The sequence below is a fragment of the Magnolia sinica genome, chromosome 13, assembly GCF_029962835.1.
Source record: "Magnolia sinica isolate HGM2019 chromosome 13, MsV1, whole genome shotgun sequence".
Taxonomy (NCBI): domain Eukaryota; kingdom Viridiplantae; phylum Streptophyta; class Magnoliopsida; order Magnoliales; family Magnoliaceae; genus Magnolia; species Magnolia sinica.
This window is the reverse complement of record NC_080585.1, coordinates 3461658-3483060: the sequence shown is the minus strand read 5'-3', so window position 1 is coordinate 3483060 and position 21403 is coordinate 3461658. Positions and strand designations below refer to the sequence as shown.

Here is a 21403-nt window from a genome sequence, read left to right as displayed (position 1 = left end):
GGGCCCACTGTAGATGGAACGTGGCCCTAAAATCACCAGATGGACGGTTTGGATTGAGGTAGATGTGGGCCAGGTACACAGAGGGTCTTACAAGCAAGCTGCAACTCGTTGGAGAATAAAGTTATGGTCCAATTAGTGCTTACGTGTAAATATGCTAGGTGTGTACTACAGAAATCGGATTGCGTGCTGAGTTACTCAGTACGCTCTTATCGTACTGAATAAACTCAGTTGGGCCCACTGTGAATGTATATTGTTTATCCACGCCGTCCATCCGTTTTTTCAGGTCATTTCAATGGTTGAATCCGAAATTGAAGAATATCCAAAGCTCAACTGGACCATACCACAGGAAACAGTGGGAATGATGATTTCCACCGTTGAAACCTTCCTATGGCCCACATTGATGTTTAGTTGTCATCCAACCTGTTCATAAGATCACAAAGACATGGATGAAGGGAAAACAGAAATATCAGCTTGATCCAAAACTTCTGTGGCCTCTAAGAATTTTTCAATGGTAGACTTTCAATTCATACTTTTTTCCTATGGTGTGGTCCATTTAGCTTTTTATATGCTTCAATTTTCATATCAAGCGATAAAATTATCTGTTAAAATGGATGGACGGAGTGGATAAAATACATAAACCACGGTGGGCCTCACAGTACGCAATCCGCTTCTTGTACAACATCCAACCTGTTAAAGAAAATTGGTGGCACAGACACAGTAAAGAAACCTGATACAATAATCAGAACGGTACGCTCATCATTTGGGCCACAATGTAAGAAACAATGTTCAATCACTAATTTTGTTTTCTTCGGTGTAGCCAACGGTTTGGATGGCATATAAACATCAAGGGGGAACCTAGGACTGTTTCAACCGTAGGAATTCCTTTCCCCACTGGTTCATCTTGTATGGCCCAGTTGAGTTTTGGGACCTTCTAATTTTTGGTCTCATGCCCTAGAATGTGCTCGAAAAATGGATGGACGTGTTGGATTTCTCATAAACATCTCGGTGGACCCCACCTTACATTCCAGGCAGGAAAATCCGCGTCCGATCATATTGGCTGCTGTTATTGAATGAATAGGAACCTTCCATATACTTCCCTCTTTAACCATCAGTCCATTCCTTGGGAATTAATCGTGCCTTCTTTAACTACTACTGCCTTCCCTTCCAAAATTCCAAGAGTAGGAATTGACAACTTCCAACTTAAAAGGTGCCAGCCTTATAAAATACCTCGTTAACAATGTCAACCAAAGTATTCAATTTCTCAATCTCAAGCAAAAATAAATCTTAGCTCCCAGATTTTAGTGCTACTCTAGTTTACAATGTCAACCAAATATTCGATTTCTCAAAACTCTCAACAGAAATAAATCTAGATTGACCACACCCAAGATTTGTAATTCCCTGCTAACTAAACGCCATTCATACTAAATAAATTGACAGTGATGATGTTTGAAGCCACCATTATCAATAATTAAGGATTGACAATGTGCTACAAAATAATTTGAACATGTTTTTACTTCCAACAGATAACAAAATCATGAGAGTAAGTCCAACCAAACAACAATTGGTAGTGTGATTTAAGTGCCTAAGCATCATGCATACATGCATTTGGTTACAACTTCCTCACATGGACCAGAGCACCCCGCTTCGCACCGGATTCAAGCATGGCTTCTAAGACGGCAATATCTCGGGCACCTTCAATGAAAGAACTGCGAGGATCTGGTTCAAAGCTAGCTCCATCCTGCACATGGCAGGGATCAAAGTATATGAGTGAGGGCCTTTGGTTCAGTAAGCTGGCATAGACGTTAAAAAGAAAAGAAAGAAACCAAGACCGTAACCTAGGAATGATTAAATACAACAAGCAAATCAGATATTGGCTAATTCTCTGTAACAAGGGTGCACATTTTTACAAGAGAATCCAATGTTCAAAATGCATGGCAGGGATCATTCCTAGGTGTTATATATATATATATATATATATAGAGAGAGAGAGAGAGAGAGAGAGAGAGAGAGAGAGAGATGCTCACACACAACTAGTTGGACACTACGTTTTGGTCCAACTAGTTGGGCATTTAATGAGAAAAATTCACTACAATATACACAAATACATCGAGAGATTTTGGAATACATGTCATAGTTATGTAAAGTGTTACATGTGTCGAAGATCCATGCCATTCATCAATTGAGGCCCACCGAGGAGAAGTTGTGCTAAAAACTAATAAATTATACTTATGAGGCAACCACTCATGCATGTTGAATCTAAATCATTGAAATGTACTCTGACGACCCAAATTTTAAGTTCATCTGTGATTCAAGTGGGCCATACGAAGGGAAAAAGTTTAGAGGGTACACTATTTCCAATAGTGTGGTCTACCTGAATCATAGATTACACTAATTTTCAGGCCTTTGGGCTACACACCTGATGGTTGGGTGGATTTAACATTAACACTATGGTGGGGCCCACCTAAGCCGCTATCCCTTTTTTCCAAGAGGCCTTTAAATAAGATCTCTTTTCTCTGCCAACATTTGATGGGCCCACCATAATGTGTATGTGAGATCCACTAGGACCTATACTAGCATATTACCATGTTGGGCCTGGAATCAAAAAATCAGGCTGACCTATGATTTAGGCAGGCCATGTTAATGGAAACAATTAAGAGAGACGTCCACCCTCGATTTCTACAGTGCCCACCATGATGAATATGTGAAATCCACTACAAACATTAAATGCCACACCAAAATGCAGGCTTGAAAAATCAGTCCCATATGTGGTTCAAGTAGGCTCCGCTAACGGAAACATTTTCAAAGGTGAACTTTTTCCTATTCAGTTTTCAATTGTGTGGTTCACCTGGTCTAATATAGGGTGACACACCTGATGATCGGCATAGATTTCACATTGACACCATTGTGTGGCCCAGCCATGAGCCATCTTTCAAGCTTACGTGAAAAAGGACTTGCCAGAGCGTTTATGGTAAATTAAACAATCCTTAAATTACGGTAGGTTCCAACTTGTTTGTGGGTGGGTTATGCGCCTATTAATGATTTTGGCCACGCAACTCATGTATTACATATCGGATCTATTCATTCGATAGAGTACATTGTCAACGTGTTAAGGACAAAAAAGAAGAAAAAAGATCATATGATCAAGCATGTCAAACACTTACAAAAAAAGTGGGTAGTTAATAAAACAATCTAATGATATGATTCAACATGTATGTACGATTACTTCATAAGTGTAATTTATTAGATTTTTTGCACATAATTTCTCCTTGGTGGGCCTCAGTTGATGAAATGACTTGGATATTTGACACGTGTCACTTTAGATAACCATAATATGTATTCCAAATTTTCTCATTGTAGGTGTGTATATTGTATTCAAGAAGGAATTTTTCTCATTAAATGCTGAAAAATGCCCAGCTAGTTGGACCAAAATGCAGTGTCCAACTAGTTGTGTGTGAGCATTTCTCATATTCTATATGTGGCGAATTTGACTTATTTAAGTGATACAGGACATGAAAATTAAATATGATATGCGAGATTTCAGGCTTAAGATCACGTTAGTTCAAAAACAATTACATAAATTCCATATCCCACATAAAAGTCCAAACATTCAATTATGGGAATCTATACGGGTCCAGGCCTACACATGATAGGGCTGGATGAATAAAAATTATGAACCAAACGATACTCAAAGATAAGAAATAATCATCCACACATGCATAGTAATTAGTCCATAATTCAAGGGATTCAGAAATTTCAATTCGGGAAACTCTAAGGTAAGAAAAGGGGCATAAAATTAGAGATTTGAGTAATTTAGGGTTATCTTTAGGGATTTTAGGTGAAAGCGGAGTGAAAGAGATGAGAGAGATGAACTAGAGAAGTGCCGCATGCGTGGACAACAATAATGGCCCAGATACACGTGCGTGTAATCCCGGCCACGTGTGTGGGGCCTACTATTTAGAAAAAGGTCACCTTAGCCCTGGTCGGCCAGGGATGGACTCCAAAACCATCAAATCTCAGCTCGATCCGATGTACGGTTTGCGCGCGGTGCTCTACCGAAGTTTCAGCCCTCCTGTAGGGCCAGATTTTGAAATTCTGCTGTGGGGATGAGAATTGCTGCAATAGATGATTGATTCGAAGTATAGATGATGGAGTGAGATGAGAAGAATGGATGACAGAAGATGGATAGTAGAAATGACGATGGATGGAGTGAATCGGGATAGATGTGGCTTCGCACCACGGTAGTTAACCCTTCGATGAAGGGAGAGCTTCACACCCAATTAGGCTTCACAACTCAGAGAGTAGGAAAACGCAGAATTTTATTAATCTTCAATGAATCAAAAGAACTACAAGGGGTGCCTATTTATAGGGAAAACCTTATACCCCAAAACTCGAGCCATGTACGCAACCTATTACTTGGCGATGAAGTAAACTAAAATAAAAATCAATCAGAGAAATCTAAAGCGTTCACGATATTCTAAATAACATAAATAAGCAAAACCTAAAATATGAAATCAATCTAACTAGTGAGTCGCGATCATGAGATCCCATGATAGGCTTTTCTTGGCTATTGGGCCCACTCTCTTAAACCAAAACTCTGTCTTCAAACTAGGAGGCCCTCCCTGGACGTCGTCATCGATCCAGATCGATGGTGGAACCCTCCTTCTGGCGTACGTGCGTAGGGAGGCGGCGTGAGTGCGCGTGTGCACGTGATGTCCCCATCAATTCTCCTCGACTGCAAAGATTTTGCCATTGGCGAAATAAAACTCCTGAAACGCTTCAGGATGTCAGGATCAAGTCTCTAAAGCTCCTCCTCAGTGAGTCACGTACTGTCTGAAGCTGGACGTGACTTCCATTTAACCACGTACTTCTGAAACCCGTTGTCTGACGTTGAAACTATCTAATGGTCCAGGATATCCTATTTCCTTTTTGGGTGTATGAAGGTTAGGTATGGGAGGTAGAGGCTGAAAAAATGAGTCGGGAAGGATAGGTATAGGAGGTAGAAGTTGGGAAGATGGGTTGGGACGGGTAGGTATGGGAAGTAGAGGCTGAAAAAATGCGTCGGGACAGGTAGGTATGGGACGTAAAGGCTGAAAAAATGGGTTGGGAATAGTTGGTATAGGAGGTAAAGGCTGAAAAAATGGGTCGAGATGGGTAGATATGAGACGTAGAGGCTGGAAAAATGAGTTGGGAAGAGTACGTATGGGAGGTAGAGGCTGGGAAGAAAGGTCAGGAAGAGAAGGTATAGGAGGTAGAGGCAGAGAAAATGGGTCGGGAAAGGGCTATGGTTCAAGGGATAAATATGAAAAATCAGGATGGATGGACGAAGGGCCGGACAATATCAGTGGTCTCCTGAAAAGTAACTAAATCCTCCACATCGGATGTGAAACTAATTCTCATAGAAGGTGGAAGATCTACCTCATACACATTGAGATCGTTTCGTTTTATAATTTTGAAGGGTCCAACGCTACGCGCGTGTAACTTACGAACAGCCCTCGAAGGGTACCGCTCGGGGCTGATGCAGACTATCACGGAGTCCTCAATATTGAATCCTTTGAAACGTTTATGCTGGTCTGCAAAAAATGTGCAATGTTCATTACTAGTCATGATCTTCTGCCTGATTTCTTGATGCCATGAATGAATGTGATGCGCAAAAGACTCTGCGGACTCTGACAACCTATGGGACAGTGACATAGGGACAAGATCAATAGGTTTCCTAGGTTTATAACAAGTAACGACTTCACGAGGATTTAGACCTGTGGACCTATCGCCAGAAGTATTCAGCGTAAACTCGGTTGTAGGTATTACGGTGTCCTATGTTCTAATGTGCTCTATATCCCTCCTGGGGGGAGACTCATCCAGTAGATCATCAGGAAAGACATCACGTAACTCATCTATTACCGGAATGGCCTCAATGGGTAACTCTACACTAGTCTCTGGTGCACTCTCTCCAGCCACAAGGCCGCACATGTTGTACCCCTCAAAATAGTGATCTTGATGTCTCTTATGGGGTGGGTGCACGGGTGCACACCCATAATTGATTCCTTGACCAACTCCATTCATTGGTCTATCCTCCAGGCCACCTGCCTGAGATTGGACATCTACCCCAATGGTGGGGTTTGTCCTGACGATGGTCTTTAGTTAGGTAATGCGTACATCAAGTTGTTCAAAGCATTGGTCTATTTCCAAGCGCTTAGTCAGAAACTCCAACTTCTGGGACAACTTGTTTAGTGACTCTTGCAATTTTTCCATGTTCAATGGTGCCAACCAAAATTCAGCAATATAATTGTCAAAATATAAGTTTTTTTTTTTTTAAAGAAACAACCTAGTTTCTAAAAACAAAAAAGGAAAGGTTCTAAGAAAAACAAATTAGGAAAGTTTCTAAAAAAAACAAATTAGGAAAGTTTCTAAAAAAACAAATTAGGAAAGTTTCTAAAGAAAAGCAACCTAGTTTTTAAAAACGAAAAAAAAAAAGTTTCTAAAAACGAAAAAGGAAAGTTTCTAAAAACAAATTAGAAAAGTTTCTAAAGAAACAAATCAAGAAAGCTTCTAAAAAAAAAACAAATTAAAAAAGTTTCTAAAAAAAACAACCTAGTTTCTAAAGAAAAAGAAAAATGAAAGTTTCTAAAAATAGAAAGTAAGTTAGTTTCTAAAAAAGAAAAAGGATAGTAAACTAGTTTCTAAAAAAGAAAAAGGAAAGGAAATTAGTTTCTAAAAACAGATTAAGAAAGTTTCTAAAAATACAGAAAAGGAAAGTTTCTAAACTTAGAAATAGAAAACTAAGTTCTAAAATAATTCAAATAAGGGGATAACAGAAAATTTCAATAGCTTATGTCAGGGTTTAGGGACCTCTAAACAGCCATATATGATGAGAACTGATGCGTAATGGACATAAACAACCAAACCCTAAACATGTAATGAATTCCCCTACAAGAACCCTAGTCTCTGATACCAAATTTGATGCAGGACATGGAAATTAAATATGATATGCGAGATTTCAGGCTTAAGATCACGTTAGTTCAAAAACAATTACACAAATTCCATATCCCACATAAAAGTCCAAACATTCAATTAAGGGGAATCTATGCGGGTCCAGGCCTACACATGATAGGGCTGAATCAATAAAAATTATGAACCAAACGATACTCAAAGATAAGAAATAATCATCCACACATGCATAGTAATTAGTCCATAATTCAAGGGATTCAGAAATTCCAATTCGAGAAACTCTAAGGTAAGAAAAAGGGCATAAATTTGGAGATTTGAGTAATTTAGGGTTAGCTTTAGGGATTTTAGGTGAAAGCAGAGTGAAAGAGAGGAGAGAAATGAACCAAAGAAGTGCCGCACGCGTGGACACCAATAATGGCCTAAATGCATGTGCGTGTGATCCCGGCCACACATATATGGGGCCCACTATTTAGAAAAAGGCCACATTAGCCCTGGTCAACCAGGGATGGACTCCAAAACCCTCAAATCTCAGCTCGATCTGATGTACGGTTTGTGTGTGGTGCTCCGCCGAAGTTTCAACCCTCCTGTAGGGTCAAATTTTGAAATTCTGCTGTGGGGATGAGAATTGCTGCAATAGATGATTGATTCGAAGTGTAGATGATGGAGTGAGATGAGAAGAATGGATGGTAAAAGATGGGTCGCAGAGATGGCGATGGATGAGGCGAATTGGGATAGATGTGGCTTCGCACCACGGTAGTTAACCCTTCGATGAAGGGAGGGCTTCACACCCAATTAGGCTTCACAACTCAAAGAGTAGGAAAACGCAGAATTTTTATTAATCTTCAATGAATCAAAAGAACTACAAGGGATGCCTATTTATAGGGAAAACCCTATACCCCAAAACTCGCGCCATGTGCGCAACCTATTACTTGGCGATGAAATAAACTAAAATAACAACTAATCAAAAAAATCTAAAGCATTCACGATATTCCAAATAACATAAATAAGCAAAACCTAAAATATGAAATCAATCCGACTAGTGGGCCACGATCATGAGATCCCATGATGAGCTTTTCTTAGCTATCGGGCCCACTCTCTTGAATCAAAACGCCGTCTTCTAACTACGAGGCCCTCCCTGGACGTCGTTATCGATCCAGATAGACAGTGGGGCCCTCCTTCTGGCGTACGTGGGTAGGGGGGCGGCGTGAGTGCGCGTGTGTACGTGATGTCCCCATCATTAATTATTTATATCCATGCAGTGAGTGTGCTTTGACACATGTGTCACTTTAGATAACCATAATACGTATTCCAAAATTTCACACTGTAGGTGTGTATATTGTATTCAAGAAGGAATTTTTCTCATTAAATGCCCAGCTAGTTGGACCAAAATGCAGTGTCCAACTAGTTGTGTGTGAGCATTTCTCATGTTTTATATGTGGCGAATTTGACTTATTTAAGTATTTATATCCATGCAGTGAGTGTGCATTTCAATCATCATGGGCATTATAGCCCCATGCCAGCTATTTGGGGTCGGCTTCACAAATCCTGTTTCACCAATCTTGAAGATTTGAAACAAGAATTCTCATGACAGTGGCCAAAGCTACTGGCTGCCTACCTGACATCAACCCTCCTCTACATGGGGTGGGGACCGTTCAGAGTTACTAATGTCTTTTAACATCATATATCTATATAAGCATGTTGGACATATTGGGGATGTTGGATTTTCCAAGGTCAAAGCAGTTTGAAATGGAGACATGTCCTCATCCAAGGTGCATTTATGGCTTGGTTCCAAAACTCATTGACATGCTACTATTGTTTTCTTCATTTACCGTATTGGTCAAGGAAGCTACTCTGATGGTATGCCTTCAACTAAAAACTCAGCCGAGTCAACTTGACTCGACAAAAAACAATGACTCAACAAGATTTCGAGCTGTCTTTGGAAACTCGGTACTGAGCCTGACTCGGCCTTAAATATACTGGGAGCAAGATTTGAACCCCTAACCTCAACTAGGAGGCAACGACCTTAACTAGCAAGGTACCAACAATTTTGTTGCTGTGAGTCAGGATTTATATTTCTTATACAAGATCTAACTACTTTAAATATCTATTAACAACCAGGAGATCTACTTGGGAGGCAACGGCCTTAACTAGTAAAGTACCGACAAGTTTCTTACTTTGAGTTAGGATTTATTTCACTCATACGAGAGCTTAACTATTTAAAACATGTTGGGAGCAAGATTCAAACCCCTAACCTCAACTAGGAGGCAACAAGCTTAGCTAGTGAGGTACCAACAATTTCATTGCTTTGAGTTAGGATTTATATTACTTATACGAGATCAAACTATTTTAAATATCTATTAATAATCCTAGCACATTCAATTTATAATAAATTAAATATCAAGTCCAGTTGGGTTGAGTCTTCGAGTCAACCCGACCCAGCTGAACATCGAGTCGAGTAGAGTTTTGGGTTTTTGAACAGTGATTTATGGCAAACGAAGAAATCAAAAGAACTAGAGGTCAACAGCCAACAACTCCTTTTCCTTTTTTCCTCAGATTTTTTCTTCATGGAACAACCAAGTCAAAACCAAGCAATGAGTTTCCATCACCACGCAAGAATAAGGATGGAGAAATGGGAGAACAAGGAATATTGCAAAACGCCATTTTATGTTGAAATGAATTTGAAACATCACGTTACCGCAAGGGTGGCCTGTGAAATGTCACGAACAAAAGCTTTTAGTTCTTCATGCACTCCACAAAATGGATGGAAGGAACTTTGGCAATGACCGTCAGCTGCATGAAATGAAACCTGAAACACCACAAGGGATCGTTTGAAAATTAATGTGTCTTTCAACCAAAACTCGACAAGACTTGAAATTAAACACCAACAGAAATTTTCTGTACTCATTCCCATGCACAGAATGACGGATTCCGCAAGGAAGATGCGATGGTGGACAGCAGATTTCTAATTTACCGAGTAGCCGTGCTTCCCATCTATGTTACCACGCTCGACTTGCACAGTGCCCTTTGAGCCAACAACTCGCCAACATGTCTAGAGACATCAAACACGTGAGGTAGTCTGTAAGTGCAATTCACAATAATAGGCATGAATACAAGCAAAATCACAGAAGATTATTTGTTCTTAGCTTACCTTGGATGATCTTGCAGAAACTACCACTACAAACACCCCAGCACAACCGTTCTCCAATTGACTAGACAGATGAAAAACATTGAAGATTGCCAATTTTAGGCTTTTGAATGGACTCAAAAATAAATAAATTTGAAGTAAAAATCGCACGAGATTTGCAGTGGGCTTTTGATACTTACAAAGCAGCAGATATATTATCTGGGGGAGGCAAAGTCAAATCCACATGAGAGGTAATAGCAGAAACGGTGGTGACCTCACACCCAACGATCTGTTTCAAGTGTAATGAGAAAGAACTATCAAGATTCAAGAGCACTATTTTTAAAGGACATCAACCAAAACAGTGTATAGGCAAAGCAAGTTAAACCTATTTTCTCACCTACCAATTGTCGCAGACCTCGCGATGCGTCAAACTATGACAATCAAACATAAAATGAGGCATTACATAATCCTCAGCCCAAGGATACACATGGTACCTTGGTGATCCAGACCATTAACGTTATAGGGCCCACTGTGGATGGTATGGCCCAAAAGTCTCTTGTATAGGACAAATCGTAACCCTTTGATAGATGGTCAAGGAAAAAAAACAAGACTAATGTTTCAGTGCCCTGATACTAATCTCCAACCAGTGCTTAGCAATGGAGAAAGGCCAAAAGATTGCATGGCTAGGATCTTCTGATCAGGGAGATATTTAGTCTAACCACAGTCAGGCCCATTGGATCATATTAGAGTCTGAATCTAAACTCCACTTACTGGTTCTGATAAAGAGCTTCTAGATAAGCTTAAGAATACCTACAACGATGTACATCATGTAACAAGCCTTTTTAGTTTTAGCACATGCAGGACAATGGTGTTTGAGGCATTGATCTAAGTACTGACATCTGATGATAGTAGCAAAATAATCCACATGACTATGGTTGAATTTGCAGTTCAAATCACCAAAGACCAACTTTTTATACAAAAAGGTGAAACATGAAAGTCGAGAGAGAGCTTACCATTCTCAATCCCGCAATGTAGTGCACTCCCATATCTAGAATGAAACCTCCCTGCAAATTGCAAGCCTTCTTTTAGCCTAGAATCTCTCGCTCTATACTAGTGGTTGCTTCAAAAGATAACTGAGACAAAATTGAAAGGAAGTCCTTTCATTTCTGAGAAATGTCTACAGTTTATTCAACATAGGGGGCAAAAAATATCGAGGCAAGAGAAGCAAATTTCCAATACGAAGAAGTGTTCCACTAATACCCACTATGGAAAGGGTATTGGCCACTTCATTAGCTTCCTACTGACATGAGGGAATAAAAATGCTGAGCCTAGAAGGAATGTCTAAAATCTCCGCAAGAACTGTCAGGGTCCAATTACCAACTCAGAATGGAAGGATGATGGATATAATCCAATATGCTCTTCTCAAAATAAGCCCATTACTACAAATTGCTGACTACACATGCAGGCTAAATCATCATCATCATCATAGCCTTCTCCAGCTATTTGGGTTCGGTTTTACAAATCATCTATAGCCAAAACATATACGCTAAATGAAATGAAAAATTCAAGGCCATGTTCGGTGCCACTTGAAAATGAGTTGATCTCATTTATCTTTAGTAGTAATTATGTATTTAGATATCTTAGGATTAAAACTGTAACCAATAATTTATATAAACTATGATCTCTAATACGTACCCGACATTAACTAAAATGAAATGAGCTCATTTTTTTAAAGTGGCAACCAAACAGGGCCTAAGCTTTTTATTGGTCGAATCTATGCCCAAGCAATGTGACAGCTAAGACGAGTCCCTGAGTCCAAGTATGAGAAATGCTAGAATAACATTCAGGTGAGAAGCAGTGTATGGCATTAAAAAAGATGCAGATAACCAAAGCATGTTGTAAACTACATTTGATAGCCTGTAGAAGAGTTATGGTACTCATTTTTACTGGCATAGACCTCACCGTGAAATTTCTTCTCCAAGAGCTTGAGAAGTAAGGATTTGAATTGCTCATTGATCCTTCAATAATGACTTGGACGCTCATCATGTCCCCAATCTCATTCATAAGTTTTCTGGACTGTATGATTCAGTAAGGGTTCAACTTCAAAAAAAGGAAACAGAAGGGTAAATTGTTCATACAAAGGAAATTATCAGGACAAAGTTAAACAAGTTAAAATAAATACCTCCGCAAAAGCGGGCTCAAATCGATAGTTTTCTGCCACAGCCCAAATTGGCTGACGGGGTACATTGGTTCTAAAAGAGTTGTAGAATGACAGTGCAGTTTCAGCCTCACTGACAGCTGTATAATTAAAGCACAGTACAGCCACATGTGTCTTTGTTGACCTCATGCATAGCATAAGTAACAAACGAACAAATAAATCAAAATGGAGTCAAAATGAAATTGAATGTTACTTACAGCTGGCAGCCGGTTTCTCTTCAAATCCACCGCATTGATTAGCCATTACAAAAGACACAGGAATTAGGAATGCACCATTTAGAACTTGAACGAAGGAAAAAATAATGCAAATGAAAGCTTTCACAATACAGCAATCAAGAATAGTTGCTCCATAGAGGAACCTGTAAGGGTAGGGCTGTCAATGGGCTTCGGCCCGGATTTTGAACTGTTTGGGCTGGGCCTACTCAAAATTTTGATTTTGCCGAGCCCAAGCCCACCCCAATGACAGCCCTATGTAAGGGTGTGTCTTGAATCTTGATGCACACCTGTTGAGGGTCTGGGCTCCAGGTTGCAATCCCATTGCTTTCAAGTTGGATAAGAACGAAACACAACTGCAATGTGGGTCTTCCTTCCCCATTATGAATACTAAAAACATCATCAACTTAACAAATTTCTTGTCTATTAAACTGATTGTTTTGTGAATCAATGCACATAAGCAACCGAACGCAGGTCATATGATCACCTTAGCTTTCATAGATGAACTCCTTGGTCCACCGTGGGGTGGGCTTTCCATCATTTGCCTAGGGTGGCGTTAATTATGAAATATGCACAGATTTTTTTTTATTTTTTTTTATTTGGCACTCCCTTCATTTATATATAATTAACTTGTGACATCAAAAGTTTCCTTGCCTAGGTTTCATCTATGTGAGCAATTGGTCGTCAGGCTTAAGGTTGCTAAACAGTAATTCTTTTTCAGAAAATGGGCTGTGAATCAAGCAAATGTTTGAATTGAAACTTAGACACTGATGCAAGCTTTTCCCTTCTGAATCAGCTACCAACACTTGCAACTATAATCATCACATGATGGTTCTGATAATCGAACCCTTTGAACTGTTGTAAGGTACAGGAGACTTCTTTTCAGTGTGGACATCCCAATCCCACAACCATTTGAACTTGAATAACTCTATAAAGCAGAACACCAGGAGAAAGGAAAAAAGACCCATTATTTCCTTTAGTGATAGAATTTTACCTTGAACAACATGCTTCCCTGCCTTTAGCATCTTCAGTGAGATATCCACCTGCAGATATAAGGTTGATGAGCGACTGAAGCTATTACTCAAGACTGCTGAGATCTTCAAAATTCAACACATATAATATGTTGGAGCACAAAGAGGGAACTTCTTTTTCTTTTTTCTTTTTTGGAAAGACAACTTTATTGAAGAGCTGCACAAAGTAGAGGGGGAACTATGCAAGTCATGGTCCAGAAAACACAAATGCATCATAATCAACCAAGAGGAGCATGTGGCACAGAAAATTGAGAGGGGCAGAGTTCACTGACTAAGTTACTCCAATGTTATAACCTAGAATGGAAAATTAATGAAAGTGATGCAAGATGCCACGTGAGGATATCTATTTCTAATTTTCTTATTTATGCTGAGGATAGTTAATGCAGGGGCATTTTCACACTGGACTCGAGTGGGGTCGCCTGTTGGATGCAGGGGCACACTCGGGGTGGGTGACCCATACGATTTGGGGCCCACGGGGGAGGTCTCTTGTTCGAGACTCCTTACCAGGGGTGATTAATGCGCATTTCACACCGAGCTCGAGTGGGGTAGCCCGTGGGATGGTGGGACACACTTGGGGTGGGCAGCCCATGTGATTTGGGGCCCACGAAGGGGGTTCGGCCGAGGTCTTAACCCATGAGATGTGTGGCCTGGGCTATGAGATAAAGGGATTAATTTGCCATACTCTAACAGTTCGAGCTTTTAGAGCAAGTGGTTAATTGTCCTACATCAATTGTTGTGTTTTTCATTATATTTGACAATATCTTCTAACCAATTTTATGTAATATTTTAGCCTTTTCACTTCTCCTATATGCTCTGTTTAAGACTTTAAGTTGTTGCTAATACTGCGGAGAATATTGAAAAGGGTAGTTCTGATACATGTGTGATCGCCACATAGCAATCAAACTTTAGGAAAATTTTATAGGATAGCTAGAAGACCAGCCCTTTTTTATGGAACAGAATGTTGAGCATTTAAGGAACAACAATGCGCTCATTTCAGCTATGCTCATCCTATGAACATGTCAAATACTAAGGTGAAGAAGGAAGAAATTAGAAATGAATGCATTTGAGGGAACTTGGAAGTAACTCCAATAGGCAATAAGATACGAGAAAGTAGACTTCGATAGTTTGTCCATGTTCAACAAAGATCAAGAATTGCACCGGTTAGAAGGAATGAATTAGTACAAGTAGAGGACTCTAAAACGGCAAGGGGAAGGCCCAAAAGGACATGGGTGGAACTTGGAAGTAATAAGAAAAGACTTGGCGGCATATGGTTTAACTGAGGATATGGTCATTGCTAAGGTGGAATGGAGGAACAAGATTCATGCAGCTGGCCCCAATTAGTTGGGATAAGGTGCAGATGATGATGATGACAGTTCTGTTACATTTGGAGTGCATGAGTGTTCCATGAAGTCTGGAAAAAGGGCAAAGGACACTTCAGCATATCATACCTAAAAGATGGATAGTGGAAATGTTCAATGAGACCAGGTAATACAGCAACAACTGATGACTACAAGTAAAATATGGTCAAACCTGAGTTTGTCCAGCAAGAACGACTGCAACTCCATGTATCGACTTATCATGAATAATTTCATCAAGACCTGTCTCTCCCCACTTGCATTCAATATTGGGGGAAAAATCTCGTGCAAGTTCCGCAGCAGCTCTTGCAGATTCCTAGATTGAGTGACATGTGAAAATAGAAAACAAAGCATTTATACACAAAGTGAATGAGAAAAGTAGCAAAACGCTGATATAGAAGTGGTTAGTGACAGTAAAAAAATTGATAAACCTAAAAGTAATCTTCTTATTTCATACAATAACTTGCTATCTAACATTAAGGGCACCTTTGTTTGCACCCATTTACATATGTAGATATCTATTTGCATACCTAATCCCACATTTGTGTCCATCAATTTTCTTATGAAATATTTTCACATGGCCCATTTTCCTGTGCAAGAGCCATTTTATTTTCACATCCCCCTTTGCAAAATGAGTCAATGATACCTCTACCACCAAACAGTGGTCCAACATCATGGACAACCACATCAATGCTTACACCTTTCCAATATACACAATATGGACCGTCCATTTTCCAAACCACTATTTGGATGGTTAGGATCATGCAATCAAAGTGATTTGAGAGGGATGGGAATCAAAGGTAGGCCCCACATGATTGACATCCCACACAATTTCTTATACCTCTAGCATATTCAATATGGACTCACCATTCCCAAAACCACAAATGTGCCCTTCAAATCATCCAATCAAAGTGATTTGAGAGGGATGGGCAACCAAAGGTGGGGCCCACATGATGGACGTCCACATCAATGCTCAAGCTTTTCTAGTATACTCAATATGGTCCATTTCCCAAACCACTAATTAGATGGGCAGGATAACCACATCAAAGTGATTTGAGAGAGATGGGCAATCAAAGGTGGACCCCACACGATGGACGGTCCACATCAATGCTTAAACCTTTCTAATATACTTAATCTGGACCATCTATTTCCCAAACTACTAATCAGATGGTTAGGATCATCCAGTCAAAGTGATTTGAGAGGGATAGTCCATATCAATGCTTTGGCCTTTAATAGTATACTTGATATAATTAAATAAAGGAAAAGGCTATCAAAAAAAAATAAAAAATGGGTACCCGATGTGTAATGACCCAAATTTTATATATATATATATATATATATGTATATATATATATATATATGAGGAGAGATAAGAGGGATTGGTTGTAACTTCTTTCCCTATCTCGTAGAGAATTTCTCTTCTTAAGGAGAGATAAATTTGGCTTGCTCCAAATCTCCTTCAAAAACATAGGAAAGAAATTACAAAGTGAGAGAGAGAGAGGGAGGAAACCCTAGTCAAGCTCATCCAGGTTGGTGTTATGATTGTTCTCACTTTTTTTTTGTAATGTAATTTATTTTTATTAGATCTATGCAATGTACAGTTCGGATCAACCGTACGTTCATTGCATAGACGTATGCAGCAAGTACAGTAGAGAGATCAAATTCTCTACGCAAGTGCCTTCGGCCTTTGGCGTAGGGAATCATGTAGGGCCACCTTGATGTGTGGGATTGGATCCATACGGACCATCTGATTGAGGAGGTTGAAACGTGTTGGGACCCTAAATATCATATTGATCTGACCATCATATGGGTTGCGCCAATCGAATAGCGATTCTAAATAAATTATGTAATTCTGAATAATGTGGGCCATGAAAATTTTGGATCAAGCTAATAAATGGACCTCTCTCTTAATCACCCATGTGAGGGCCAATGGTCAACTTGGATCTGACCAATGTGTGTAATTGGACCCTAAACCTGAGATTAAAGAAAGTCCCCAATTTATAGTTCGATTCATCAAAACCAAATCGAGTCTAGTGACTGTCGATTTGACTGATAGTGCGGTCAGTCCGACTGACAAGAGGAGAAATAGACCGTTCGATTCCAATTTTGAGAATTTGAATTAAGGAATCAATTATAACTCTATTATGGAAAATTATACCTGCCGAGACAATTAGAATATCGATGGATGGTAGATGGCCACTATGATTGATCGAGTAGGTCCGGTTTGAGATCGTAATACCTTGTGTTATGGGTTAGATCTAAAGTTGTTTAAGATCATAATACCCTGTATTAAGGGTTGGATTTGAAGGAACGTGATTGGACAATGTTATGGACCTAAGCTAGAAACTAATCAATTAAGAGTGGGCCCCACCATGAGAATTCACCTAAAGTGGAAATGATTATGAATGCATACCATTTTAGGAAATATTTAGGTTCTACTGATTGGATTAATTATTCAAATAGAATCAAACTCACCAGATTTTCCAGGAGAGTGATCCCAACATGTGTCATCTCCATTAGAATTGATATAGTTTGTTGTGTGTGACTAATTGTTATGTTTGATGTTTGTTTGATCTAGGTAATTTAGAATGATTTGATGTTTTGTTCCTATTTACATTTGTTAAGTGTATAACCGCTTATAATTCATTATAGTCGTAAGCTTCCCTTATTATATGTTAAATGATCTATTTTAAAGTTTAATTACTAAACTCTAGCATGCTGAGTGCATAATCCGTGCCAGTCGTTCCTAGGGGCCACCTAGATGAAAATTTGTTCTTGGTAGCCATGCTTCCAGATGTAGGCCTAGCCCATGCCTACCAACAGGTAAATGCCCACCCAAGTGGCAGATGCGGGCCTTGCCTATGCCTACCAACAAGTAGATGCCTTCCCAAGCGGAGGATGTGGGTCAATAAAATTTCAACTCAAGCAAGTAAGATGTAAATCCCCACTTGAAGCACTCTTACATTTAAATTATTTATTGTTTATTCATTTTGATTCATGATTGTTATTCTATTTTAATTTTTATTGGATGAACCACGCTGGGATTTCTCACTAGGCCTGGCTAGCTTTACATTTTATTGATGGAAAAACCGTACAAATGTAACGGATGTTGAGCCTGCGGTGCAAGAGCAAGAGGATGTGGTTGAGCCCTGTGGATGACCCACGGGATACGTGGTCGTATTTAACAGAAGAAGATTTAGCTGCATTGGATTGATTTTAATGTAGTTACTAGATTATTTCAAACATGTTTATTCTCTTAGATTATTATTTGTTTTCAGTTATTTGATTAGTGGGAATGCGGCATTGGTGTATGATTCAGGCTGGTTGTGTTGAACATGACTTTAAATGTGTGAGTTGATTATTACATTGAATGAAGCTCCCAAGTGGGTGGGCCATTAGACTTTTCATTGGGAATTTATAAATTGAAGTAGTTGATTTAATGTATGTGAATGTTTGTACATGGAACTTAGAATGGACAGCATGAACATCGTTATGGCCTCTGAATAAGCTGTGTTTTACTAGTTCTCATACACTTAGTGTACAAGTCGCGCTGTGGGACTCGGGTCTAGGATGCACACTCGGTACCCAAAATCTGGGTTGTGACATGATGGATGCACAACGACGCCCCATTTCCTATTGTTTCCAAATCCGTGGATCCAAACCGAATGGATAATTAATTGGGGACGATATTGAGATTCCGATCCAATTAAATCAGGTTGGATACCTTGGCTATCAGTGGATCGCAGTACCCATTGACAGCCCTCCAAACTAGGGAATGGGTTGCTGGTCTCATCCAATGTTTTTTTGGACCTTTACCTCAGAAAACAAATAGGTTGCTTCTGCCGACACCAACAACAAAGAAGATTCATTAACTCAAATATTTCAATACCTGGTTTTCATAACTAACCATCTTTCTTTCGAACACTTTAAGAAATTCATTGCTACTTTAAATTGGTAACATACGATGCAGTATTTGAATGTTTATGCCTGTTGTTTGAAATTCAATCTGGTTTTAAATAAAACAGTTAGAATAAAAATGTAATCCACATACCTCACTCCGGCTCCATATTGTCTTAAGAACCACGATATCAGCTATCTCTCTTAGCCTAGGAATATATTGTGTGCGGACAAAGATACCTGCACCAAGTACTGCAATTTGTGGCAATTTCATCTCAGGAGCCACCATCTTCACACCAGTTTCCCATGCCAAGTAGGCACATATTTGGGGGGAGAAAAGAAGAAGAACTGTTACAATTGGAAATAAAAACAGCATTCCTGAAGAACTAAAAAGTAAAGGTAACATCGAGGATACAGAAAAAATCCAGCACAATCTGCAAAGTTAAATCACTACACATCTAACAAGGAAACTTCTCTCATTTTGAAACTTATACATGGAACATAAATCAGTCTTGACTTCGATGATTAGAAATGACCCATTACCCAAACAACTGAAAAGGTACTAAAAGGGCAAGAACCTATCAAAATATGAAAATTTCACAACCAAATTCCACCAATGGAAATTGACCCATTTCCTCAACTGCAGTAAAAGAGAGACAGTAGTGATGCGGTTGAAACTTCAGAGCAGATCAAATTAAAAAATGAAAAAGTCACAACCTAGTTCAACAGACGGAAAGAACCCATTTCCCAAGTGGCTAAAAGACGTGCAGAGAGAAAGGCCATGGCCTAATTCAACGGATGGAAAGAACCAATTTCAGAAGTGGCTAAAAGACAGGTGGAGAGATAGGACTCGGTCATGCAGAAGAAAATTCAGACCAGATCAAATTCAACCAAAAGAAAGAACCCATTTCCTCAAATGGGAGAAAAAAAAAACACGCAAAAAGAGAAAGATGCCCATGATGTATTACAAAATTCAGATCCGATCAATGTTTTTAGAAAAGGAAAAGATTCATCTTCATCAAATGGCTAAGAGATGTGCAGAGAGAGAGAGAGAGAGAGAGAGAGGTAAAAGCCAAGCAGCAGAGAATTCAGGTCGGATCCAATTCAGAAAATCACGACCAAATGAAAGAAATGGGGAGGACTCAGTTCCTCGAATGGCCAAAGGATGCAGGAAAAAAAAGCAACGACTTCAAAAAGAATGTAGTGGAAAGTTCAGACGAGATCTCATTAAAAAAATAAAAAAAGAAAAGAAAGTTCAGACCAGATCAAGTTCCCATAATCTTCAAACTCGAACTCTCATTGGCAATTTGCCATTCCCCTGTAATGCAGGTTGTTTCTACTTTCTAGAGTTCCCGTTTTGATTCACGCAATAGACAAAGAGATCGAATCAAGAAATATCTGTCACTCGTTAATGGATAGAAAAAAGAAAAGGAAAACTCGGAATGAAGAAGTAAAGAAAATCAATCAAAAACTCCAATGCGAATTGGAACTCAAAAACCGCAATTTGAGAGATCGACTTTCAGCATACCTTTCGAGAGAGAGAGAGAGAGCTTTTTCCTCAGCAGATCCCAGGCGGGATATTTCCGTCGTGCAAAGGTCAAAGGGAGATAGCGCAGTGGAGTTGAAGCCGGCAGAACGCTTAAAACACACCAGGCCTCTGGGACGCGGATTGGCTACTGATACTGCCAGTGGCGACTCGCTACTGGACGGTGCTCTGTGGGCCCCACCATGATGCGTGTGTTTTGTCCACGCCGTCCATTAATTTTTACATCTCAATTTAGGGAATGAGCCCAAAAACGAGGCATATCCAAATATCAGGACGGCACGCTACAGGAAACAGCGGAGATTGAACGCCTACCATTACAAGCTTCTTGGGGCCACAAAAGTTTCGGATCAAGCTGATATTTGTGTTTTCTCTTCATCTAAGTCTTTGTCACCATTATCAACAGGTTGGATGGAAGGTAAAAATTACAGTAGGCCCTGGGAAGTTTTCAATGGTGAGCGTTCAATCACACTGTTTTCCTGTAGTGTGGTCCACCTGAGTTTTGGATCTTCCTCATTTATGGATTCACACTCTAAAATTATCTGTAAAAGTATCTAGACGGCGTGGATAAAACACATACATCATGATGGGGCCCACAGATAACTGTCCATTAGCCCCGTTGCTACTACAGCAATCCGCGTTCAGCTCTTTGGGGACCATGTAGTATATATAAAATCCACTCCTTCTAACAAGTGATAACCATTTATTGGACCATACATTCAGAATATGAGCCTATTTAAGGTCATATAGGTCACACCAATTAAACAATGTAAAATTGCCATGAAAAATGGTTAAAGTTCACATGCGTGGCCCACCTTAGTTTTAAATCAATCGATATTTGTATATTCTCTTTGTCCTGGTGATTTATAACTGATTAACCGGTTTGATAAAAGATACACGCCATGGTAGCTCCACACACAAATCTATGGATGGCATCCCATCCCCACTGTTCCACGTTGCGTGACCGTTCTAATCTGTAAATCTAGCTGGTTTTTTGCATCAATTCCTAGAATCGAGGACGGAACCTGATAGACGGGGTAGATTTTACCTATATAGCATGTTGTGCTCCACAGACTTA

The 21403-nt window shown here is 39.6% G+C and overlaps 1 protein-coding gene across 2 annotated transcripts; it reads right to left on the bottom strand.

Moving 5' to 3' along the window:
* Positions 1–1443: 1443 nt before the first annotated feature.
* On the bottom strand, positions 1444–19947 carry LOC131222453 (dehydrogenase FPY6). 2 transcript variants are annotated; one of them, XM_058217519.1, is made up of 12 exons: positions 18937–19823; positions 15061–15201; positions 13494–13542; positions 12485–12502; positions 12252–12367; positions 12032–12145; positions 11083–11133; positions 10270–10358; positions 10094–10154; positions 9917–9994; positions 9641–9751; positions 1444–1738 (listed from the first exon to the last, which is right to left on the bottom strand). In XM_058217519.1, the coding sequence occupies exons 1-12, from the start codon at positions 19186–19188 to the stop codon at positions 1610–1612; spliced, it is 1209 nt and encodes a 402-aa protein (XP_058073502.1). In that variant the 5' UTR covers positions 19189–19823; the 3' UTR covers positions 1444–1609. The 2 variants fall into 2 exon arrangements, with proteins under 2 accessions (XP_058073502.1, XP_058073503.1); XM_058217520.1 differs by lacking the exon at positions 11083–11133 and having other exon boundaries at positions 18937–19947.
* Between the last annotated feature and the right edge of the window lie 1456 nt (positions 19948–21403).